This window comes from Labrus mixtus, chromosome 4, assembly GCF_963584025.1.
Source record: "Labrus mixtus chromosome 4, fLabMix1.1, whole genome shotgun sequence".
NCBI classification, from domain to species: domain Eukaryota; kingdom Metazoa; phylum Chordata; class Actinopteri; order Labriformes; family Labridae; genus Labrus; species Labrus mixtus.
The window spans coordinates 16,504,096-16,530,968 of NC_083615.1; the positions used below are offsets into that span (position 1 = coordinate 16,504,096).

At 42.1% G+C, this 26,873-nt stretch overlaps 1 protein-coding gene across 1 annotated transcript; it reads left to right on the forward strand.

Moving 5' to 3' along the window:
* Positions 1-1,939: 1,939 nt before the first annotated feature.
* On the forward strand, positions 1,940-26,873 carry hsd17b12a (hydroxysteroid (17-beta) dehydrogenase 12a). The gene is made up of 11 exons (XM_061036083.1): positions 1,940-2,248; positions 16,618-16,664; positions 18,548-18,623; positions 20,669-20,776; positions 22,015-22,079; positions 22,196-22,240; positions 22,687-22,721; positions 23,546-23,627; positions 23,789-23,854; positions 24,917-25,066; positions 25,613-26,873. The coding sequence occupies exons 1-11, from the start codon at positions 2,071-2,073 to the stop codon at positions 25,751-25,753; spliced, it is 993 nt and encodes a 330-aa protein (XP_060892066.1). The 5' UTR covers positions 1,940-2,070; the 3' UTR covers positions 25,754-26,873.

The following is a 26,873-nucleotide window of genomic DNA, read 5'->3' on the forward strand; positions in this document are numbered from 1 at the left end:
GTGTGTGTGCTCAGGGATATCGCTACTGGGAGGAGTAAACAAACTTTTTGTGTAATCAAAACACAAAACACACATATGTGAAAAAAGGAAAATACAGAGATGTACTTTTTTGGGGCACATGTTGCAAAAGCTGAAACATAAAGATTGAAATTAATTGATTTTATTCTGAAATTGTAGCATCTTCGAACACTTTGCTGCATGTTTACATTTAAAAAAGGAAAACACAAGTAGGGATTTTGTAAGGGAGTTGTGCTCGACTAAATAAAATTTTGTTTTTCTGTTTTCAGCTTTTTGGCTGCGAGGACAAACCCGAGACGTGAAGGTGGACTCTCAAAAACGTCCGATATGAATGTGTAAATGTGTTTATATTTGAGGTTATATTTTTAAACACGCTGTGGGACCAAAACAAAAATAATGTCACATCAATTGCGGTCTTACTCTTCACTCAACAGCTGTGTGTGAGAGTGTGTGTGTCAGTGTGTGCTGGTTTAATATATTTGTGCACAAAAATGAGTTCAGTGTAAAAAACTATTTTAAATGTGCTATGATGCCAGAATGTAAACTCCATGCTGTAAAAGAATTGTTTGATAATTATTCCATAAAAGAGGACATTTCGTAAATATATTTTTCTCTGATAATGTTTTCTATAAATAAGAAACATCTGGTTACATGTACAGTTAATTTCACCCTCTTTGATTTTGTTACACAACTTGCTGCTCCTTGCTTCCCTCAGTGTCACGTTCGCTTCGATCTCTCCTCTTGTGTCGAAAAATGCGAACAGCTGCCTGATTGCTGTCAACGTTTGGACACATTTTTATACTCTTGTTCCTCTGCTGAGTACATGGCAGGTTTTGCTTTGTGCAGCAGAGTCTCGGTTTGTCAGGATTTCACGTTTAGTTTTGAGTGTGTGTGTGTGTGTGAGAGAGAGAGGGGGAAGAGAGACAGGGAGCATGGCGGCAGGAGGGGTGCCGGTGGATGTTGGAGAGTTAAAGATGCTGTTGCAAATGAAGCCTTCCTGGGTCGGAGACAGCACACACAGCTGGGGAGCAAATTGTGACAGCTGCTTGTGCTGAAACATGCAGCGTGTGCAAGCATGGCTGTGTTATTCATGTGCGTAAAATGTCGAAAAAGCTTGTAAATAAAGCGATGTTAAAACACATGCCTGTCTCTGTGTTTATGTAACCCACACATCACATCTCTGCTCCCTCTCCACAATGTTTGGGATGAGGAACTTACTACGATGGGGGCATCTCGCGAGAGTTTGGGAAGTTGGACTGGGGATTGTAGTTTTTCTCTGCACGGTTACGCATGCTGCAGCTGAAGCAAGTTTGGAGGAGATTTGTGACACAACCTGGGGAAATCTAGGCGCGGAGATGTCTCTCTGCACCTATTCCCACGTTTCTTTATTAGTTATCAGCAGTATGATGCGGACAGAATACCTAAAATAGACGAGTGACTCATGTCGAGGTGGGAGCAGGCTGACCTCACAGACTGACATCTCTTGAGCCAATAAAACGTCTCCATGCGCTCTCCGAAGGGCGGGAAAACGCATACATTTTTCACCAATGAGAGCATCCTTTCATTCATAAAGTGGTGTGGGCAGTTTTTTTCCGAAAGCGTGGGTTCGGAAGGTTTCATAATCCTGACTGAAACCGACAAACCTGCTCCAGCGAGAGCCAATGACTGCCTTCGGATGGGAGCTACCGTAATGCTTGCCCAATCGCTCCTCATCCCGGTCTCCCTTTGACCCGCCTTGCTTCATACAGAAAATCGAATGAATGGGGAAAGCTGTGGGGTTGATTGACATGTAAGTGTGCCAACCAGAAAGGTGGATCAGCCGAGAGACAGCTGCAGCAGCCAGTGTGCCGCAGAAAGGGGCGGGGCGGAGTAGGAGATGGGCGGTGCACTTTAAATCAGGCTAGACAAGTGTTGGGGGAGTTGGGGGAGTGTGTGTGATGCTACAACCTCCTTATAAAGGGACTCTCTCTCACGTTGTGGCTTGGAAATTAGAGCACATTGCCTAAAATTAAGGTCTCAACACACACGCCGAGTCACCGAGAAGCCGCTGCCATGAACTGGATGAACGTTGAGGAGACTCTCCGCAGGGCCGAGACGCCTCTCTTCTGGGTCGGTGCGTTCACTGTGGCCTCCCTGGCGCTGTGGCTGCTCTACAGGCTGCTCTCTGGCTTCAGGATCTGGGTCTTGGGGAACGGACAGCTGCTCTCTCCGAAGCTGGGAAAATGGGCAGGTGAGTTGGGTCACATCAATTTTCACGCCACCTACATCACGGTCACGAAGAGGGCAGCTCAGGAGCAGGCAGGTGGACTCGACGAGAGAACAGCAAAACGGGGTTATTGGGCTAAAACTTCACTTTGGCACAGAGAGGAGCTGCTTTCTGCTGCGTTTTTGTGGCTTAATTCAAAGGGGAGTTTGGTGTTGCGTAACACGCGCAGGTAAGCAGCTGATTGACTGGCAGGACAATGCTCCTTATTAGCTTCAATTGTTTTTTTTTTCCTCTGGTCCTCGAGTAAAACACCGCAGCGACTCCTCCTGCGTTTTCACCCACATTTGGAGCGGACAGGGGGATGCCCCACATTGGTGAGCCAGGAGCCAAACTGAGCAGGCTATGCGCACTTTTCAGAGAGCTGTTTTATGTGGGTGAGCTATCAGGCAGCGCACTACTGAACCACATTAGCCCATCTGCTTGATGTAGGACAAGCCTGTATGCCCAATTAAAACGTGACCTACATCCAGATCATCTTCGTAGCTCATCTTTTCTCAAACAATGTAACCCACTTAAGTAGTTTCACTCAAATAAGACTCTTTTGTTAAACAAATCTTTGACCTCACTTTGTGTATGAACATAACCAGTCGGTGTCATGCTTGTGATTGTGTCGTCGCTTCTTTCCCATCATTGCTTGTCACATCACCTTGTCCCATTCCGTGTGCAGGTACACACATGCCTACAAATCTTGATCAACATTTTCTAGTGTTTGTCGCTCAATAATGTTCTTTTTGAATCCTGCTCGTGCAGATAGAAGCGAGTTCCCACTGAAATCTGTGCGTATTTTGATTCAGTAGAGCCTAGTCTCTCAGGAATCGCCCTGTTATGGCTTGACCCACTTCTCTAGTCTCCTATTTTTGAGGAGACTGCTGCGTCTGGAGCCTCTTGCTGCGCAAATTCTAGCGAGCTCTTTTCATCGGATGGATTTTATAATCTTCATTCTACCACCCAAAACAAGGCGAAATGCATTAAGACTTCTCCTGTGGGGGGGTTTTCTTTGATTAACCCACATGTTTATCTGCACGATGACGCACTTTGCCTCCAAATCGTCTTTCTTTTTAAGAATGAGCTGTTTAATTGATGCCATTTTGCGCCAAAAGAGGGGATAAACGAATGACGCAATGGTAAGGTGCCTTTAGGAATGTCTAATGTACATTTTTTGTGTGGTTCTGCTGGAATATGCGGAGGAATACTGGTGCACAACGATGAGTCATGCGCTTGTTCATCGCTTCGTCATCCATTGGTCATATAGAAATTGTGATACCCCCACCCCCACTGTTCCCTCCACCTGCAGAGCCCCTAGTTTCTCTTGTTGAGGTTTCCTTCCTGTACTTTCAAGAACCCAAAATGATTCTGTGGGCTCATTTTGTTGCAGTTAAGAGGCTTTTTTTCTGTTGGATTAAGTGTAATTGGCCAAATCAAAGCCTTAAGGGTTGATGTTCTGGATATGCTCGGCAGTTAAAATTTCAGTTTTGACTTCAGTTATCAAAGGGTTAATGGAAACTATTTCCAGATTTTTCCTCGCGGTCACAATTTATTAGTGTATTCTCTGTCTTGGGAACTTGCATGCCACTCCCTGAAACCAGTCTGTGCCACCAGTTTGACAAGTCTGACGTTAATTGTCAATCACAACGGTTGGAGCCATGGCAGGAAGTGAATATGTGGAGGTTGAGGAGGGAGGGAGCGGGAGGGGGGGGGTGTGTATACGATGTGTGCACGATGTGTGCTTAGGATGAGGTGTCCTCCTCAGCTGGTTGCACCAGATGTGCAGGTCTGACCAGGTTTTTGCAGTGGTGTGATTTATTCTTCTTACAAACACATGCGTCAATAGTGTGAATGCCTGTCTCCACCTTTAACTTAGAGACACAAGCACCTGTTGAAACACGTTAAACCTTTCCTCCTCCTTTAGTGTTAATGTAATATGAGTGTGTTAAGTGTGGTTATCAAACACTTTAGACAACTATTGACGGGAAATATCTTAGTAGGAAGTCACTCAAGCGTCAAACTTCAGGACATTTCACATTTAAGTTTTCTTTCACATTTTGAGAATATTTAGTTTTAAATCAAGATTCTATCATCTTAAATATGTCCACACTTTAGAACTACAACTGGACTAAATTACAGCCTCAGATTTTATTGTAGACCCCAAATTAATAAGTTTGAGTTACTTTTATGCTAGAATTAAAGAATATTATGTTTAGCTGTTCAAATAACAAGTAAGCAGTGCCAGATATCTCCTTTATTCCACTTGTGGTTCTAAAAGTTCCATGCTTTCTAGAAGAGCTTGTCATCCTTCAGACATGTGCTTTTTGCAATCCCACAAGTCTGCTGTTGCAACACAGACAAATGCCGCTTTCTGGTCAAACAGGTTTCAAAGGCTGCCTGGTACGCCTAAGATCAGATAAGAGTTAATCCCTTCCTCTTCTATAAGATCAAGTGGATATTGTTAATTTTAACATTTTTTTTTTAGTTTAGAGTTTTCCATGTGATGGCTGCACCTCTCACTCTGCAGCTCTTACATGCAGAGTGGAGAGAGGACAGAGAGAGAGCAGGGATTTCTCTGGAGTTCCTCTGCTGGTCTTCCCCTTGAGCGCATGAGACCCCTAGTGGCAGAACAGGAGCACTGCAGCCTGAGTTAAAGCGGCTTCCCCAGCCTCTCCACTGCACTCCTGCCATCCATGTCTGCAGCTCTGTTTTTTAAACCTTGGGTGCAGGAATGGCACTTCTCTACAACATGATACATTTTTGTCCTTTTTGGTATTTAATTTTTAAGCTTTTGTTTATAAAAAAAATGCATGAAAAGTAAGGGTTATTCCTGCTTTCTTTCTTTTTTTTTTGCAGCAATGTGTCTTACAGAAAGATGTTAAGTCTCAGAGGACACGTATTCAAAGACGTCTCCTGGTATTCGGTTGTAATTTTGCACGTTTCTAATGTTTTTATCTCAAATTGTATGCTTTCACTTCCGCTGGAGCAGCATTGAGCTTTTTAACGTGTATTAGAGCGCAGTCTTCTCCTATTCGCTCGCTTCACTCTTAGCCCCCAGCATCCCGTATTATATAAGGGAGCCAGTGTCTGCTCTGTTGCGTGTGTGTAAAACTCCATTACAGCGAAGAAAATTAGACCAAAGGGAGGTTTTTTTTTTTGCGAGGGTGGGGGGCTGCTGTTGGGATGGGACATGCGCCTTAGAAGTGCCCCCCTCCTTCCTTTGACATCAGAGTTTATTGAGAAAATGGTGCTATTATATAAGAGGGATGCAGCCATTCATCAGCAGCGGCACAGGAGTGACAAAGACTCGGGTCAGCACTTACGCAAGAATTTCGTTGAGTTTGATTCGGCTCCAAAAATAAACATCAGAGGCGTGTGAGTTTGTCAACATGAGCGTTGGGCCAATCAGAGCTCCGGGATGGCTTTAATTATTATTATGAGAGAATAACTGTTGTTTTTTATGAATAAGATTAGGCTTCATTCTGAGGAACATGCACACATGTGAATTAAATCTCTTCCTGTGTGTGTGTGTGTGTGTGTGTGTGTGTGTGTGTGTGTGTTTCTATTGAGGCAGGGTCTCCACGTCTTTTTCATCCTTGTGAATGTGCTTCCCCCTAGTGATTTTTATGAGTGACAGCGTGTGTGTGTGTGTGTGGGCAGAGAGAGAGAGAGAGAGAACACTGCTGTTCATGTGTTGAACACGCTCTGTGACACGTGCCCGAGCCAGGGATGCTGGGTAAAAAAAAAAAAAAGGAGGGAGAGAGGAAAAAAAGAATCCTCTGCATCTCCCTCATTTCAAGCTCCTCTCAATCCCTCCCTCCTCCCCTCCTCTCACCCATCTCCCCATCCAGCAGGTGTGTGTATCTGTTTCTCTCTTTGAGTCTACAGTCTCATCATCTTCCTCTGAGCGTGTTGATCTTCTTTTTTTTTTTTTAGGTTTAATTGTTCTCACATTCTGTCTATTCCTCTTAATCTCCTGCTTGTTTTACCCCATGATATAAGTAAATACCCCAAATGTGATATTAATGTTCTTTGTAAAATACTGAACATTAAGCTGGTCATACCATAGCTTCACTCAGGCTAAAATGTTGCCTTTTCTGTCCTATTGTCCTGGTTTCTAACTTCCATTGAATAGTGTTTACATAACTACTAAATATCTCGTCATTGACTCTCATTCTTTTGACCTTAAACTAAAAGAAAAAGTAATATACTCTAGAGCTGCTAACAATCTCAAAAAACAATAACAGTCATTAATGATTTATCTTCTGAGTAGTGTCTTAGTGACTTCTTGTAGCCCGAACAATTACCAAATATGTTGAAAGAAACGAGCGTGTAGTTTAAGTCGAGACGCTTCTGTCCAACAAAAGGACTTTAAACCCTAAAAGATAATCTTGGGTATTTCAAGTCCAAAGGACAAATATTAGCTACATTTTCTCACAATTTACAAACCTGGAAGAAGAGAATCTTAATGAAATTTGTTTAGAAAAGATGTGTTCAATCTGCAGTCCGTGCATGAGGTCCTTAGAAATATTTAAGCACCAAACTGAATGTAAATACTTCTGTGATATCTATGTGCAACTTTCCCGGATGATCACAGTTTGATATTGGATGATTTGGAAAAAATCACAAGACACGCACAACCCTCAGCGGGTGCTGGATCCACAGAACAGGAAGGTAAGGAAAGCAAAACAAGATCTGCACACCAAGAAGCTCCCGTTTGAAGGATTTATTAAGTGATACTTGGAGCCAAACTTCACTTAATAAATCCTTCAATCTGGATCTTCTTGGTGTGCGGATGTTGTTTTGCGTTCCTTTCATATTGGATGATTACCTTGCTATTAGGGCTCGACCGATATGAGCTTCAGATGCTGATAATATCAGCCGATATTGTGTTGATTCCTCAAAATACTGTTATCAAACACTTGTGGAAAAGTTTTAGAGTTGAGACAAGATTTAGTTGAACAGTTGAACCAAAGCCTTTATTCTCCAGAATAACAACGGTGTACTGAAACTCATTTTGACTTAGAAATGAACCATTATAAATAAAAGCTATAATAAACTTCAGTTAAATCAATCCAGTTATATCTGCACATATCAGAGATATAATTAACTGATAGCCACATGATGTGCTAATATCGGCCGATATTTATCAGTCAGGCGCTGCGTTCTATTAAAAACATCAGTTATGTCCAGTTTTCTTTTGGATATTGTTAGTATGACGTTTCATGAGTTCATTCATTTTGTGGATGTACTCTTTTTTTAATTTTTTTTTTAAATCTGTCAACCATCTCAGGGTAATTTTTCTTTTAGGTATGTGTAGATGAAACAGGAGCCAAGTATTGCTGAGATTGGAATGTGTGTGACATTGCTAGATCATAGTCATGTCATCTCTCTAGCCTTTTTAGAGGTGTATCCAAACAGAAAGGAATTTGTAGGCTGTACCTTCTAACAGAATATAAGCGACTCTGTTCAGATGAAAAAATGAAAAAGATAATCCACAGTCTGTTTTGTGATTTTTAACGTTGAACATCTACAGCAGAGACAACCCCCCACCTAACAGATATGAAAAGAGCTTAAATGCTTATTGTGTTTTTTTAAACAACAACCTACGTCTCTCTTTTGAACTTGTTCAAACTTTTATCTTCACAGGACAGAGCTAGAAACGATAAATGTCCGGCTCATTAGTCCTTCAACTTTTGTCAAATTTGGTCCCCCAAAAGAAGAAATCCAATAAGCCTGACTCAAACAAATCTTTTTTTAACCAAATTAGTTGCACATAAATCTAAGTCTTAAGACGTTCATTTGGAGCCCTTGGACTCAGTGCTTGCACATTCAGGTTGGAGTCGTAAAGACGGTATTTTTTTTTTTTTAGCAAAATAAGTGAAACACTAGCACCTGTCAACATGCATATTTCAGTTTGCATAGTTTGTCTTTTTAAAGCTCTTAATTCTACACCCTCACTTGGAAGCTCCTGTGAGAAACTTTTGCTTTGTGTTGATTTTGGTGCCATGATTGTACCTCTCACCTCTTTGTAAATGTGTAAGTAGTCTCATGCCTCGTCCTGCTTTATGTTTACAGTTGAGTTCATCTCTCTTTGAGACTCTTTGCTATGGAAACATTTGTAGGAGGTCTGTTTAGGCAGAGTGCAGTTCATCACTTCGTCTGACACTTACCCCCAGCAGCAGTTTCAGACATGGAAACAGTCAATCAATCATTATTTGTATATCACCTATTCATAACAAGTGTTATCTCGAGATGCTTTACAAAAGAGCATATGTGATAATATGCAGGAAGGATTTCTCCTTTGTATTCTTTGTTCCTTTTGTCCTCACTTCCTTGCTGCTGAGGTGGAGGTCAGGCTTTATGCCGATGATCTTATTTGCTTTACTAGAAATTATTATCAGAGTCGCTAAAAACTTGTAATTGGCGCTTTAAGTCACACAAACCCAGGGTTGCAGGAGTCATCTGGTGCAATCGTTAAGTAATGTAAACACACAATACTGGACCACCAGCATATTTGGCATGGGTTGTTTATTGGGCTCTGCAGGTTGACACCGTCCTGCGTTTGGTTGCAGTCCAACATGCCAGAAAGGCAGTTTGTTCACTTGTGAGTATCTGTTGAAACAAACACTTCAGCGTGTGTGAAAAGACGTGCTGGTGTACCAACCTGAAAGACGGAATCAGACTCCTCTTGCTTAAAAAAACACAAGTTTAGAATACCTTTAGGGATATTAATCTGTGCCACAATCCAACTACTGTACATACTAGAGCCCGACCGATTTATCAGCCTGCAGATAATATCGGGCGATATATCAAGTATCGGCTAATATTATTGCAGATGTGCACCGATATTACGAGATTAATTCACCCGTCAAATAGCATTTAATTTGAGTTTCAGTAGCATTTCTCTTTGTGGCTTTCACCAGCAGAGGGCACTATTTTGATTTCAACGACCATCATCACTCTCCAGTGTGTCGAGCGGTGATGCACATGCATGCACAGTTACTTCCCAGTTAGGTGACAATCTTGTCTTCATTAAATTTCTTTTCCACAAGTGTTTGATACCTGCAATTGAGGAATCTACACAATAAATCTGTCTCTCTATACATATCAGAAGGATATTGGCCGATATATCTGAATCACACTTTTTTGTTTTTTTTTCTCTCCCCAATATCGGTATCGGCCCAAAAATCCAATATCGATCATAGATCATCACCTTTCATAGAGTAACTCTGACATTTTCAGCCCACCTAGTGCACATTTTTCCCACCAAAGACGCCTGCAGGTGATCTCTCTGTTTTACACGCCTTCAGACAGAGAGGAGGGATTAATAAAGTGACCTGCTGTAGTCTTAACACTCTTCAGCCTGTCCTTAATGGCACAAAGTCAAATATGGAAAGTTTGTTTCCTGCTCCAAAATCACCTTGTCTCAGTGGAAGTCCTGAAAGAAACTATTGATTTTTAAACAAAGCATGAGACTGCGGGAGGGAGGGAGGGAGGGCGGGCGGGCGAGAGAGGGAGGTTGGTACTATTTTTTGCTCCGTACCCAAATTTAGATGCTGCTTCTATCTTGGGCGATTCTGAAGTACATGTTCTCTTTTCTCTCTGTGTCTTTGTCTCCCCCCCCTCCCTCCCCCTCCCTCTCTGTCTCTCTCCCCCGGCTTGATCAAGCTTTATTTTTGTCGACTTTTATATTACCCATGTGACTTTCTCCCCCTGCTATTTAAAGCAGCGCGTGTGTGTGTTTGAATGTGGAAGGTGGGTGGATGGAGAATGGGATGTGTGTGTGTTTGGACGAGCAGTCTTTGGATCTTGTGCTGCATCCCTCCCTCCCTCCCTCCCTCCCTGTGAGTTGGGAGGGGCTGCTCGTTGATAGGAGAGTTTGGGGTGCGACAGATTACATAACGGTACGTAACGAGAGCGGGGCATACAAGGACCGCAGTCTCTCCTCACTGAGAATCTTAATTGGGGATTTGGTGGAGATGAGGGAGGGAGGGAGGGAGGTTTGAGCTAATTCTTGTTCTGTCTCTCGCTCTTTTTTTGAATAGGAAGTTGAATCTTTAAAAAAAAAAGTCTCTCACCCTTTGGGTAACTGATAGCAAGGACTGTGCCAGCTTTCTCTGCAACTGAACATAAGATGAGTGATGAGCAATGATTTAAAACATTTGTTTGGTTATTGTGCGGTTCATTTTGGTGCAATCTGCCTCTAGCTATTCCTGAGATTAATAAAGTTCTCATTTGATTTTACCTTCAATCTCTAAAATCCTAACTATTTTAGGTTTTATTTTGTCTTTAAACATGTGCGCCTCATCCTCACACATGTGCCACCTCATGCAGATAATGTTGACCTCAACCTAAAGATTTCTGCTCACCAGAAGAGATGTTTGGTGTTTATCTTTTTTTTTACCGGCCTGCATTGCTCACCCTGACATCAGTGTTTTAGATGAAGGTCTTAGGATGCAGCAGCAGCAGCCTGGTCGCCGTGGTGATGCTGGTGATGGGGGATCTTGTTGGTATTCAGGTGCTGCGGCAGGCAGGCAGGCAGGCAGCTCCCAGACGAGGCAGTGCAGGCGCGCTGCTATTTTTACTCCTCCTGCTGCTTTTTTTAGACCCTCGGAATAGTGAGCAGGCAGCAGCAGCAGGGGCTGCTCCACTGCTGAGGAGGGAGGGAGAAAAGGAGGGAGGGAGACAGAAAAGGCTGGGGGATGTCAATACCTCTGTACGTGATGTGCAGCATTAAGCACAGCAGAGCTGCGGTGCAAGTGCGCCCCCGTCAGGCCGGCATCGTACTACATTTTCCTCACAGGCCTTGGGATGGGGGGGGGGGGGATACTGGGGAATGAATGGGAGGCAGCCGTGCACACATCCTCTGAACCCCCCCCCCACACACATTCATACATTCGTGAATTCACAAACTCTTCTTTCCCCGGCCGCTCCCGAATCCTCGTTTTGTTCCTTCATCACTCGATACGTGGTTTCCCCATCCACACACACATTCACCCTTTTGTTGTCTGTGTGTGTGCATCTCTGAGCGTCAGTAGTGCTGCTGTCAGTCACGTGCATGCTTGCGTAGGCCCTTTATTGATGCCATACATCTGTGTGTGTCACAGATGTAATGCGTTGCTCATGTGAGGGGAATGAAGTCCTGCTGGGAGCACTGGGACGTGTGTTTGTTTTTGTGTGTTTGACTGCAATGAACAAACCTTGTTTTTTTTTTTGGACATTATGTTCCGCTAGTATGATATTTGAGGAGAAGAGTAGGGGGCTTCATTTTGAGTTTTTCCATCTTGTGCAGCATCATTTCGGTCTCCTTCAGCAGACCTCGTCTCTCTTTTTGCCGTATTTCCTTGAACTATTTTTTGTAATTGTTGCACTAATGAAGTCTGATAGCAACTCCAAACCAAAGAGGACTCAGGAGGAACTCTGTGTCCTAATCCCACTGTACTCCTCCCCCCCCCCCCCTCGTCCTCTCTCTCGTCCTCCCCTGATACACAAACACACACTTCAGTCTCACTCACTCCCAAGACAACGTTTATTCTGAAAATGGTACTATTATATAATGAGTAGGAGGATCGCAGTCATTCATAAGTACAGCACGAGGATTTGGGAGAGTGGGGAGGGGGTTTGGAGAAGGGACGGGGAATGGGTAGATGTTTTTACAGAGTGGAAAATCACTAAAGTTGTGATGTTTTCTGTCTTCTTTATATATCTTTTGGCTTTCCTCTTAATTGAGGGATCTTTTTCCAACTTTCTTCCCTCCAACTTTTCCCGCCATCAAACCAAATCCCATTTTTATAAAGTTTAAACTCACAAGAGCTTTAAAGATGATTGATTTACATGAATATAGAGGTTCAATAATTCACTGGTCGCAGCATCTCCATTTTTTATTAAGTGTGAATTGTCATGTCACTATCATTTTCTCACCGTCTTCCTCTGGTGAAGTGAAATATGACCCAAAAGACTCATTTAATTAAGTTTGTCAGTTCTCTGGGTATTTGTAAAATGTGTGGCATGCACGGCCTGCACACATGCTCAGTCTCACACGCAGCATACGTTCTTCTCTGGCATCTTCAGGGTCAAAGGGTGACTCTGTTCCTGCGTTTTTAAACACCTCGTACATTCTTGCACGCTCTCCTCCGTTGGGTCGGAGGTGAAGCGGTGACGCTGTACATGTGTTCTGTCTGCACCTGAAACTCAGTCATGCAGGTGATACACGTCCCAGATGCTCTGTGGGCTTGATGTGTAATCCCGTCTAAGAATGTGGTCGGTGCACTGAGGCCCCTCTACTTTGTTTTAATGTTCAGCTGACCTGAGCTGTCGAGTCTTTTCTTCGAAGGTGTCTCGTAAAAGATGTGTTCCTCAACATTCAGGGCTTGTCTACACTTGTTGGTACAAGATATTCTGTACTGTGTCACTATCTAACCAGATGTACTGTAATTTTATATTCCTAAAATTACAAATGCATATGAATTCAATGACAGATGTATATCAAAATAAATCTGTATTGTCAGGATGAAAATGGAACAGCCTCAGAAGAGGTATGATAAACAAAATGACTTTTTCATTCTATAATATCAAAGTTAAGAACCAAAGAGAAGATATAAGCAGGAAGTCTATCATGTCTTATTTTCTCACCAAATACAAACGGTTCAATTATTCCTTGAAACTCGAGGATGCAATTAGTTGAGATGCAAAAAGTTTTCAAATGATTGATTGGTGATATCCAAGTCCTGAAAACGTTGGCAACATTTCAGTACAGAAATATTTGTGCAGTTTAGACATAAGTGCAGGACTTTGCCTGTCATTTTTGGGGATTAAATAAAACCAAATAACTCCTCCAATATTGGGTTAGCTAGGACTTTTTTTTTGGCTGTGGTTTGTAAACATGCATCAATATCGTCTGAGTTTCACAAAGATCATCTGACATTGTGGCACCCTGTTTTAATGCAGAGCACATGTTCCGAATAGTCGATCCCACCCGGACATTCAAAGAAAACAAAAATGTGTTAAACTGTAGGAAACATATCTGACTTGTAGAGCCCTTGTTGTTATAACAATCCATATCATTTTTACCTGAAGAATCATGCAGAAATGTTAAGAAAAAATCTGCTCCCTTAAATGAGGCATTAGGTTACTTTGAGGAGATCCTGCCTTTTGATTCTTCTTAAAGCTAAAGCTGTTTTTTTTTTTAGCTTTGCAATATTGTAAAAAGAAAACTGTTGCGAGGTTAAAATCACACTGAAAAGATTTGCTTTTACAAATTACAATACATCCTGTCAACATGACTTTTATGGATTTCCAGGATAGAAATACAGCTCGTCTCTTTAATTTTGTTCAAATGATACAGAAAAGTGTCCTAAAGTCGTATGAGTTTAGTTTCATGAAGTCTGTTCATTACAAAAGTTTAAAAGCGGTAAAACTTCCTTTGTACATTCTCCTCGTCTCCTCAAATTTTGCGCTACAGTCTCCAAAACGAGGCAGATATTGGCAGCTGCTAAGTTATACTTCCAGCCTTTTGATTATCATGTCTGTAAAAGAAATCCACCCTGTACCTCATAAACCAAACAAGGTGTATTTACTTCACTGGATTTTTTAAGATAGTTGAAGTGGTTGTTGTCTTTTCTTTCCCCGTCCTCAGCCATTTTACTCTGCAGCTTATGTTCCCTGCGTCTGTCTCCACCTGTATCTGCAGCCAGAGTCACATTTGGTACGACCCTCGCCCATTGAGGCTTTTCTGCCACGGAGCGTTTCATTCTTAACACGGGGGGTGGTTTAAAAATAACCAGGGATTCTGCTCTCTTTTTCACTTTTGACTTTGTGCTACTCTCACTCTTCTTCTCTCATTCACTCCTTCACCCCCCCCCCCCTCTCCTTCCATCCTCCTCCTCCACCACAGCCATCTCTATTCTGTCTCTTTCTCCTTCACTCATTCGCTCTCTTGCTTCGCTCCAGTTCTATTTTTAGCCGCCCCTAGGATCCCTCCTCATCCCTCCCCTTCCCCTCTGTCTCCCTACCCCACTTCACCCTCCTCCTTTCTCTGGCTCCATGTTCGTCATCACTCTCTCCTCCTCCCTGCACCCCCCCTCCTCTCCTCTTGTCTCTTTTTCCTCTCCTCTCCAGCTCTTTGCTGGAGAATGTCCTCTACCTCTATTAATCTTTCATCAATGCTAATAATATATTCATGTGTGTGTGTTTGAGCACCCCCAATCCCTCCTCGACACCACCATCATCCTTCTTTTTTTTTTTTTATGTGGGTCTTTCTTACCTCCCTTGTAATTCTTTCTCCTGCCTCCTGTCCTCCGTCAGTCAAAGAGGAGCTGGGGTTGATGGGCAGCGAAGGTTTAAAAATAGCCCCGCTTGCTTGACAAGGTGAGGAGAACTCTGAACACAAGAACATCAGCTCCTCTCTCCTCTCTCCTCTCACGCTTTGTCATGGCTTTTATCATGTCGGTTGTCCACCATTGTCCTTTCTACCACCTTTGCACAAACTGCTGCTTTTTCAGTACAAGATTGATAGGTGTTCTTGTGCAAAACACCCCCAAAATATGATGTTGAGAATATCACTTTGCATCGTAGGAGCTGCTCCCAGTGAGGTATCGGAGGGTGTAGAGAGCTTTGTGAGTCCTATACTGTCTCCTACCGTTTTGTTCTGCAGCAATCTATACCATCTTATCTCCTCCCTGTCTTTTGTCTTTGTAGCTTAATCTTTTGTGATTCGGCTCCTATCTTCACTTTCTTTGGTCCCAAATTCACTCTGCATGCTTCCCTTAACCAGAGGAATGAAACTTGACTGACAAGAAAAGTTGTCAATATAAAGCTTAGAGAGAAGCCTTCCTAAATATGTTCGTGTGTGACATTGGGTTTACTTACGTGGAAGCCTTCAAATAAATGTCCCGTCTGTCACCTGTGAAGCGCTCCAGGCTTCTCCGATGACAGCTGGAAGCAGACAAACCTGATGTGAAGGTGCGTCATAGAAGTCTGTACAAAGAGGAGTATCTTATTGTGTGCCTTTTTTTTTTTTTTTGTTTGTTTGTTTAATGCAACAGAAGCCGTAAAGGTAACATATCAAGAGGTGCCAAATACTGAGTCAGCCTGGCATGGTTTATCTTCTGAGGTTTCTGTATCACTGACTTCATCGGACTTTCAGGTCATTCGTCAGCCAGAATGTGTGTTTTTAACTTTGTTGATAGATTTTGTCACACTGCACTTCACGTCTGAGAATCTGCACCTGGGTGTGGTTTCATTTTTTTACTTGTGAAGTTGTGTGGCGGGGAGATTCTGAAATTTTCTGTTGACCGCCAGTTTCATTGCCATTTTTCCAGCTACATTTGTGTTTTTGTATTAAGAGTCTTTTGTTTAATAAACAGTACAAACTACTTACAAACGCCATCACTCCTACAAGCTCATGTATTCCTTTAGCGGCAGTTTTCAGTCACAGTCTCTACAATACGATAAAACCTGATGAGTGATTGTTGATCCTTTGGGGATATTTTCACATGTCCAGGAAACTCGAGGCAGATAAACATTCCAGTGATTTTTGTTCCTTACACTAGCCATGCATGCCTTCTCTACACTTTGTTGGGGGGGGGACATGTTTTATGCACTGATAGCCTAGCCATATGTCATGTGCCCCATGTACAGAGGCTATAGTCCTCGTTGCAGCGGCTTTGGGTTAAAATCCGACCTCTGCCCTTTGCTGCTTGTCACCCCTGTCTTATCGGTCCTATCCAATAAAGGCCTATATGCACTGATGATTTTATCAATTTCGATACCAATGCACATAAAATAGAACTCCTAGGCATCAAATTTTGGGTAACATCTTGTTTTTAATTACCAAAAATTGCAAGTTACAATTCACTTAGCAGACGCTGTTATCCAAAGCGACATACATCAGAGAGTAAGTACAACACTAATCCATTCATACACCGCCACCGAAGCAGCGGGAGCAGTGCGGGGTTAAGTGCCCAAGGACACATCAGAGATGTTGCCCAGCTTGGGATCAAACCCTCAACCTTTTCGGTTGAAAGGCGATGACTCTACCAACTGAGCCACAGCCGTGCAGGGAAACTTCTGCACATTGTTTAAATTGCACAACTTAGGCAGTGCCCTCCTCCTTCTTGCGTCAGCTTTTAAGTATGACCGAAGATTAGAATTAAAAAAAAAAAAAAAAAAAAAAAAAGCTTTGATACTTTAGGATTCTAGCGATCAATAAAGTAAATCAGAAATTTGACCAACTTTTAACTGTGACACACACTTGACACCGGCCCTGCTTCATCTTAGAGTTTCATGTGTTAAAAAACCAACAACCTGTCCTGACGTCGTTTTTTCTTCTTTCTGTCTCTCTACAGTTGTGACTGGAGCCACTGATGGAATCGGGAAATCCTATGCGGAGGAGGTGAGTCTCCCGGACCCTTGTTTCTTTCATGGCGAAAAAAAGAAGCTATGACTCATGCATACACACACATACACATGGTGTGTTAACTCACAGGCCACTGTAGGGGAGAGCTCTTGCAGGCCTGTTAACATTGAGGAGAGTCCTAACACACACACACACACACACACACACACACTCTTCAGTCCAGGTTTGCCGTCAGGAGCTCATACGGGGTAACAGGCACACGTTGAATGGGGGCTACCCTGCCACATATTTGGATCTACTTGTGTTTTTGATGTAGTCGTGTAGAGACTTTGACTCATACTTGGTGCTACAGCGGGGCTAGCTGCTTGTCATGCAACAGTAGTCTAATACTTCACAGGTTTTTAAGCACGTTAATATTAATGCAGAATCACATTGTTCAAATGCTGCTGTATTTGGAACATGATGAATCCACCTTTATGCTTCAAGACTTTAAATACCGCCACTTTAAAACCACTTCGATGGCTCTTAAAACAGTCGTTCTGACATCTCCTGATATACAACCAGAGGGTAAATGGATCCCTAATGTTGGGCTAGGTAACACAAAAGCGTCGGAAGGTAATGATGAACATTCAGAGATGAAATATACGATCTAATGAACATTAAAACATGTTTATCATCAACCAAAGATCATTCAGATCAAATTAGACCATAGCTGTGTCTTTCTTTGTGAAATACAAACTTATTATTTACAATACAAGGAAATATAAGAATATCAACAATATGTTTCATTGCACGGTAAGAACTTATATGAACATGTATGGAACAAGATTTTCTCCATATAGGTCGAAGATGTGATATCTGATCGTCACAGAAAACTGCAGAAAACCATCTGACTCAGGAAGGAAGATCTGCTTCACCATTCAAAAAGATAAAAGAACACAAAATATTTTCCCCTAGGTGGGCTCACACGAGTAAGGCGTCAGGTTGTTTTCCCGGGTCAGTTCTTTCTTTGCTTTAGCGTCGAGCTAAAGCTGATTTAGCTTTTTCTATTCTTTTTAACAGTTCATTTTGGGGCTTTTTATGCCTTTTTTATTTTTTGTTATTTTAGAGATAGGAGTGTAGATGGAGTCAGAAATCAGAGAGAGACTGAGTGGGGGAAGACATTTGGGAAAAGAGCCACAGGTTGGACTTGACCCTGGGCCGTCCTGCTCTGAGGACTTTAGCCTCTGTACATGGGGCGCACGCATGAACCACTAGGCTACCGGCACCACAACCCGATCAGGCTTTTCAATCGCTTAAAACCCCTCTAGAAGAACTTGCTGGGTAATTGCCACGCTTGGATCTAAGAGAAGGAAAAACATGCTTCTGCTGTATTTTACAATAATGGTCAAATGACTTCTGGACATTCCAGGTACAAATACTTAACTTACAGCTGTAAGATAATATATGTAAGGTCATTTGTGGAAAAGTAAGCATCCTAAAGCTCCACAGGTTTAATTTCAACAGCTTTTACATTGAAAAACTTGAGAGCGGTTCAGCAACCGCACAAGATATGTTGTATGAAGGCAAAGATCAACCTGGTTAGACCTGGATCCTGAAGTTGATTGTGCTAAAGTCCGGCTTTATCAGAATCGTTTGAGGATCAGGGATAAGAAGTCTTACTTGGTCTGACAGTCTGTCCAATGGAGGCATCAATGAACAAAGTGAGCGTGCAGACAGAAAAGTGCTACATCTACGACCACTGATACATTTGAGATGTTTTGTCACCCCCGCTCGCAAACTCTTCTGTTCAAAAGTTAATGCACTGAAGTTATTAAACTACTGCGTTTTCTTGCTGCCATGTGCACTTTTTGTTGACCCTCCTATGTGAAATTGTCAATATGTTAAAATGGATTCCCCTTTTTTCATTTCCCCTCCAGCTGGCTCGTCGAGGATTCGCCATGATGCTGATCAGTCGCTCGCAGGACAAACTGGATGATGTGGCCAGGTCACTTGGTGAGTGTGTTCTTTAAAAGTGTGTGTGTGTGTGTGTGTGTTTTGATTCTCCACCGCATCACGGAAACCTGTTCTGGGTTGAGAGCACAGCGAGTGGGCTGATGAGGATGTGTGTACAGGTGATGACGTGCAACCTCCTACCCGGTCAGATACAGGGTTTCCCGGTCCCTAATAGCAGGGAGTGTCCTGGTCATAAGGATTAAGAATGCAGCTAAAAAAAAAAAAAGCAGACGGGGAGAGAAAATAGTAACTGTCTTTTTTTTCTCTCTCTCTTTTGGTAACTAAACACAGCTAAGAGTTCAGTTTGAGTATCAATAAACATTTTCATATCTCACCTTTTCAAATCTTATTTACACTCTTTGGCAACCAATGAAGTCATGCTTTCAATTTGTACATTGTCTTGGAAGCGTGCAGCCAACAAAGCAGGTTGTGTTTGACTTCCTCAAAGTCTGTATGACGCAAAACGGATAAAATTCATGCTCTGATTTGAAGAAACTCTGAGGCCAAACCACATTCTTCTTGAGACACCTGTGGGAAACGGAGCAGGATTTGCTCATTCACAGACACGGAAACAACAAATGGAAAACGAGCATTCATATGAAAGGGGGGAAAAAGTTGGCCTGTCTCCAGATATGAGACTGAATGCAGTTTGCCCCCCCCTCGTTCAAATAGTGCCCTCTCTCTGACTCTCTCCCTTCTCCATCTGTCTCTGACGTCTCCCACAGCGCAATTTCCCCTGTCGTGCTTCGAGTCCTCAGAGGGGGCTGATGGGTAGTCACGAGCGGGGTGCGGCGTGCTAAACTCTCTGGCACTCCTCCCTCATGATTAGTCCGACACAACTGCCCTGCTTAACATGTAACAGGGCGGCCCACCCTGCCCGACCTCTCATTTAATTATCCTCAATGTGTGTACTTTCTCTCATCTAATTTCGGCTTGTAATTGCACCAACCTGGCAACCCAAACTTTCTGGTACAATTTGGCAGCTTCAAATGTAATTTCTTCTTCTTTGCCTGCCACCTTTAGCTGCTTCTATCATTTTATGTCACACTCAGACATTCTTGAAGCTAAAAATAATCTGAACTGGATATAGAGTTCAGGCCACCACATGAAATTCCAGTCAGGTTTCCCCTCTTGAAAAATAAATAGTTGTTTCAATTCTGAATATTCACTGAAACACTCCTGGCCTTCACCGAGGCACATCCCAGGAATTTTCCTCTTCTAACTCCCTTCTCCACCTAACAGCTAAACGAGTCTTTGGACAATAAATTCTAATTGCAGCAGGCACGTCAAACATGACGAGGAAGGGAGGGAGGGGAAGGAGGGAGGGGAAGGAGGGAGGGGAAGGAGGGAGGAGATGGTCTGTCTGGTTTGTTGGTGCACAGTGCCCTCCTCAGTTCAAGTCGGAAACTGACTGTGTTTTGTTCTGTGTTCATGTGAATGGATCCAGGCGTTTAAAACGGGGGATCACTCTGATTTTTAAGCCCTGAAAGCTGTCTGACTTTTGACACATGGAATCATACTCCCGCTGCATTCATGTGTTCCTGGGATACTTTATATTCCTACGTTTGAAAGTCCTTCTTCCAGCTTTGGCTCGTTCATACCTTAAGTTTTAATACAGAAACAAAAGACGATATCATCTTTTATGGCTTGAAATTTACTGATGCAGTCTAATCACAAAGTTCGCAACGCATGCATGTACATGTTTCTTACCATCAACATAAAATGTGGTTTTGTTCGTAAATTTACTGCAAATTATGACGTCTACCTTTTTAAGTCTGCAAACAATTTCTTCTAACTTTCCGAGGTTGTATTTGAGACTTGAGTGGGTGTTTAGGGGAGACTTAACCAAGCTTGATCTTCCTTCCCAGATTATCAAGAGACACATGGATGCATGTTCAAAGTGTTGATTCACGGTCCCAACATGTATCCTTCTGAGTTTCTGTCTTGTTTTTACAACAATTTAGAAACACACCTTTCTCTGATTGCCCTGCTCGTGTATCCTTGAAACCGTTCCAATTATTAAATGACATTTCTTCCTTTCACAGAGGACCAGTACGCCGTGGAGACCAAAACCATTGCAGTCGACTTTGGCAAATCCGACATCTATCAAAAGATCGAGGCAGGGCTGACTGGTCTGGAGATCGGTGTTCTTGGTAAGAGCTTTTACACATTGTTCTTTTATCTCAGTCCACTCTGCAGACTTGGCGCTACAGTTTGCCCTCAGTGCAGCTTTCCTGCTTTAAGAACGTGTTGAGGTGACGTTTCACACGCTCAAATGGAAGTACTAAAACTTGCAAATAGTAGAAGTAATGATCAAACTTCCCACCTGAAGTAAAAGTGAAAAAGATCAGGTTCTAAAATGTTCTCAAAGTATAAAAGAATGATGCATGAATGATGTTTCTCTCTGCGTGTTATTGTCCCAACTCTTCATGATGGAGAGGCTTTACTTAGTGAATATAATCCACGAGACTCTTCGGATTCAAAAAGCTAAAGTTACCTAACTTGTCTGTAAACATGTCGAGAGTAGAAAGTGGAGATTTATGTCAAAATGCAGGAGATAAAAGTAAAAAATGTATAAAAAGGAAATACTTCGAATGTCCTTAAAATCAACTTCAGTTTGATCAAGTATTTCTACTTCCTCTACTGTCTGCTTAAGACAATAAACCAGACACATTATCCAGGAGTGCCCAAGCAGCATAATAGACACATTTTTGCAGCATGAGGCGAGCTGCTTTTCAAGTTACTAGAAATCAGAGTAAATGATAAAATCGGACAACAGTTTGTGCTTTACTCCCATCGTCTAGTGTTAACTGTGCACATCTGTTTAATGTGTATTATTGAACATTAAGGATACTTTGATGAGTGATTCTGAAAAGGTAGAGGGATTTGATCCCCTTGATTTTCACACTTAGAGTGACTTTATTTGTCGCACAAAGTTGGCATGAGAGTCAAATTCAAGATCTTGTTGAATTCTGATGATACACGAAAGGAGCATTTTATAGTATCCTCTACGTTTCTAATTCATGCATTTGTTCTTAAAGTCGACCTCTTTAGTCGACGCTTGAAATACTTCTCAGACTTTATTTTCCCGCTGATATCAAGACTCGTGCTACGTGTTTAAAACTGCTCTAAAGTTTGAGCTGTTGGACGTTTCGGCTCCACAGTTCGCGTTGTTCTCTCTAGTTGAACGTTTTAGGAACTCTGTGTCCTTTTTTTTTTTTTTTATCATACCAATTGTACTCTGGTTGTGAGGTGGGGCTGAGTCTACTGTGGAGTGAAGGCCTGTGGTACTTGTTTGCTTTTGCTGCCCCTTTGTGGTAGAAACTGAAGCTAGTTTTTAAGTTATTTTGCAGAAACAGTTGAATAATTCTTTGTTTCTTGTCTTCAACAGTCAACAATGTTGGTGTTTCCTACCCTTACCCTGAGTACTTCCTTCACATCCCTGATCTGGACAATGTGAGTTTTGTTTCATCTGATCTTCACTCTGATATCTAAAGTTACATTTCAGTTCTTGCTGCTTTGAATTTGTTTACCTTGATGTCAAAGCTGACTGCTGCTTTCCATGTTTTCAGTTCGTCACAAATATGATCAACGTCAACGTGACCTCAGTGGTGCAGGTGAGTTTTGCTGCTTTGTGAGGACGTTTTCCCAATAACCTTCAGCCCTGTGATCGCAGAGCTACAAGTTCATACTACACCCCAAGTTTCTGTTGAAGCTGGATCCTTGGGTTCACTTTCCTCCTCACTTTCCGCCCCTTTTTGTCCTTCTCCTCCTCCTCGTCTTTTTCGCTCTCCTTCTTCTGTTTCTACCACGCTACCTGCAGTGTCTCAGTTGTTCCCAAAGCAACGGTGGACTACACCAACGCTGTCTGTACTCGCCACCCACGCAACGCTCTCTCTCTCTCTCTCTCTGTCGCTCCCTTAAAGTGTCTCTCTCTCTCTTTAACTTTGTCTATTTTCTAGCATAAAACTCTTTCACCTTCTTTCCCCGGTCCCCTTGTTTGTCCTCTGAGTTTGTATTTTTGTGTGATTTTTGATGTTAATCGAGCTTGTGTTATTTTTAGATGACCCGTCTGGTGCTGCCCAGGATGGCTGAGAGGTGAGTTAAATGATTGGCTTCCATGTTTTGCGACATGACTGCAGTGAAACACCAGCGAGTCTGTGAATGAGGGATTGTGGCACAGAGCTGCGTAGACATTTTTTTTAAAACAACACAAAACAAAGTTTTCATCTCCTGACGGATAACCCTTCATAAAGGTGACTCTTCTTGAAAAAGGGGGACAAGAAGCCCTCACAGAGCCCTCTCCATCACTGCATCTCTTTTCCTCTCCTCCTTTGTTCGCATTGCTGACAAGCTTTCAATTCACACAAAGTGCTCTTCCCACCCCATTGGCTGTTCCGTTCCCATGTGACTCGAGTCGACCAATAGCGGCGCAGGCACATTTGGTGCCGTGTGAGGCTGGAGCGACGCTCCACTACATCACTGCAGCAACAGGTTGCCATGGCAACACACACGGCCACTATACCACAGTGTTTCAGTGGCATCACTTTGTGTGTATTTGCCTGTGTGCTGACGGTGTATAAACGCTGGGTCCCCACTGGAAAATCACTGAAAGTTTTTAGATTTGCAAAAAAATTAATCAGTGGAAAGACGATCCTTGCACAGTTTTTTTTTTTTTTTTTTATGGGATCAGAGCTCGACATGGTGAGGAAAGCCCTGCGATGTTGATATGCCAGTAAAATTCAAACTGAGCATTTCTGCAGGCTTTCTGCTTGAGACAAAATTATGAATGAACAATGTGAAGTGATGTGAACAAACCACTGAAACAAGATAGTTTTGATTTCTGATATTTAGTTAATTCATTGAAACTCTTTAGTGTTCCTGATGTAGTCCTACATATTCTTGTCCTGAATCTCCCTCAGGTCTAAAGGAATCGTCCTAAACATCTCCTCTGCCAGCGGCATGTACCCCGTCCCTCTGCTTACAGTCTACTCTGCCACTAAGGTATGTGTACTTGAGAGAATTATGTACTTGGGAATTAAATAATATTGGTCAGCATCGGCTTGTTTCACCTTTGTTTGAGATCACAAAGCAACAGTTTTCAGGCTGCTGTGTTAAAACTGACAGTCTTTCCAACATCTTTGTTTTTCTTTCTCTGTGTGCAGGCTTTTATGGATTTCTTCTCCCGTGGCCTTCATGAGGAGTACAGGCGTCAGGGCATCATCATTCAGGTGAGTTTAAGGCTTCTCTGATAGGATTAATCTCTCTCCTCCATCCTGCAAGAGCTTCTTTTTTTTTTGTTGTTGTGGTTTTGAGGGAGCTGTCACTGTAGGTTCCCCTCTCTCTTTTCTGATGCCTTGTTTCCTTTTTGTTTTGTTTAGTAATTAATAGTACACTGAGTGATGTCTTATGAGTCTTTTACTCCACACCCTCCATGCATGTTTAACAGAACATTTTGTCAGGGGAAAATGTTACCTTAAAGTCTTCAATGTTTCATAATTAGTTAAATGGAATATGTAAGAAGTATTACCTATTTACTATATTACATTAGAGTCTCTCACAAAGTATGTGAGATCTGTCCAACCCAAAGCTAGAGTCTAGATGAAACTCGAACTCGTTGCCCTCCCCTTTCCTCCCTATAGAGAAAATGGAGTTATACACATTCAAGAGTGATTCCTCTTGTATGCAGTTTTTCAACAGAGAGCATTTTCAAACTGTTATTCCAAACATGGCTTGTTTGTTGTTTTTAGCATCCTTTTAAAGTCACTCATGCGCCACCTTGTGGTCGCGACGAGTAACACAGTTTCTCCTCAGCAGACCTTGAGAGTAATTTCACCTGATGACAAGGGTTGACAGAAAATATTCAAATGTGTTTTACAAGATTGAATGTGTACTGAAGTGTGACTGGTCATCACCATGAGAGGACAGATACTCTTTATTTTAGATTAGATTTTTGGGCTTTTTGCCTTTTTTGATCAGACAGTGAATAGAGTTGGAAATCAGAGAGAGTGGGGATTGACATATGGGAGAGGAGTCACAAGTAAGACTTGAACCTGTGCCGACTTTGTGGAGGACTGTGGCCTCTGTACGTAGGATGCAACCGCAAGGCCAAACGTGCCCCGAGGACACATCATTTGCCACCATTTTAATACTTTATAAACTGAGAAATAAACATTTTCTGAGCTGCAGATGTCATGTAATGAAGCTGCAGTTGTGATCTGTTAAATCTAGCTTAATTTGGAGTTGATTAAAAATGATATTAACGAATCTGTTTTCCTTCTGTCTCCCCGCAGAGCGTGCTGCCGTTCTTCGTGGCCACTAAAATGACTCGTATCAGGAAGCCCACCCTGGACAAACCCACACCTGAGCGCTACGTTGCAGCTGAGCTCAGCACTGTGGGTCTGCAGAGCCAGACCAACGGCTACTTCCCCCACGCTGTCATGGTAAGAAAGTAGAAACCTCGAAACATGAAAACTCTCCTGGAATTCATTGAGTAGAGTTTGAATTTGGTCGGATTTATATCAGACTATAAAAGATGGAACTATCAGTCTAAGTTTTTGATATATAATTTATTATTTCAAGGTCAAATAATTTAAAACGAGCAGGTCCCTCACAGAACTGGGCCTGCCTGATGTTCACAAATTGCTTTTGTTTGTATTTTTTATGGAAAAGGTTCAAGAAACTGAAACTGGATGCTTTTTTCATCATGAGTTCATCTTTTTTTTTTTCTCTCTCCAAGCAGTCGTTTAGGTGCTGCAAAGTTTAAGCTAAATTAAATATTGCTGTAATTTCAGTAATATATGTGGCACTTGTCCAAACCAAGGATAAAGTGTTTTATAAAAGAATATTAAACTCACAAATGGAGAACAAAATGAATGAATGAAGCAGGTTTACATGAGCAATAAGATCATTTAAAAAAAACTTCCAGCTGTTGTTGGAGTACATTTTAAACTCATGCATCTGTTTTTTACTTCTTCCTTTTCTTGCAGGGTTGGTTGACCACCAAGCTCGTGCCGAACAACCTCGTCATCTTCTTCGGCGCCAGAATGAATCGTCTGCAGCGCACCGGGTACCTGCAGCGCAGGAAGCTGCGGGAGCAGAAGAACGGCGTCGGTTTCAAAAGTGAATAAGAAGACTGCTTGGATGAATCTGTAGACGGCTGCTTTGTTTTCAGCTGCTGTCGCATTTAAGAAAAAAAGAGATTGTGTGTGTGTTTTTGTATCTGTGCGATTGATCCTCAAGCGTTACCTGAGATTTCACCTTTGTGCCTTCAGTAAATGTGCAAAAAAGAGTGTGCATGACTTTGTGTTTAAAAAGGAAAACTCTGCCCTGATGTGATTTGTCCAGACCAAAATAATCAAAGATGGCGGGAGCTGAAACCATAATAAAGTGCTGCTCTTTGCAAAGGACATTTATATATATATATATATTTTGGTCACTGTTGGTGGAAACAATAAAACCATAAAGTGAGTTGTTAACCCTGCTGTTGTAAGCAGTGGAAAGATGGTGACGGGTATCTTTTTTTTTTTGTACGTATAGTTATTTATTTTGTAAGAGCACACGAGCCAAAAACAGACTTTCAGTTTTCAACCTGTTTTCTAATCAGTGATTCATTTAAAGAAGACAATTCTCCTTCCTGTCATGTCCGTGTAATTCTCTAATTGAGTGCCTCGTCTATTGGCTCTTTCTGCCTTTTTTTTTTTTTTTCTATGATATTGTGTGTGAACATATTTAAAATGATACTCTGTGGTGGGTTGTTGTTGCACCGATGTGTCACTACTTCTAAGCCAAAGATTGTCATGTATTTTCCATTGTTGCAGTAAACCGAAGTGCCTTTCTACTGACATGAATGGTTGATATGGTCCGATTCAATGAGTGGGGCAGTGCCGGTTGAAACTGTATTAAGGATGTAATTCACTTGGTGCTAAGTCTTACTCCCCAAATCCTACCTTTTAAGTCAAAATGGAAACCTTTCACAGACAAAGGAGAGCTTACTTACCTCTGAACATGAAGTTTATCCGGTGTGTTTCTTAAAGATTTCTCAAGGGTGAATAATAGTTTTACATTAGAAGTTGTAGTTTCATTTACAGTCTTTGTCACATCTCATACTGTCTTACGTCTGCTCCAAAATAAACAACATTTTCCTCTTTACAGTTGCTGCACAGTTTTAAAAGAAGGCACTGTTTACATTAATGTGGCTGGCAACTTTTATTTTATACAGTTTGTTAATAAAAGCTCTGGCATACAGGA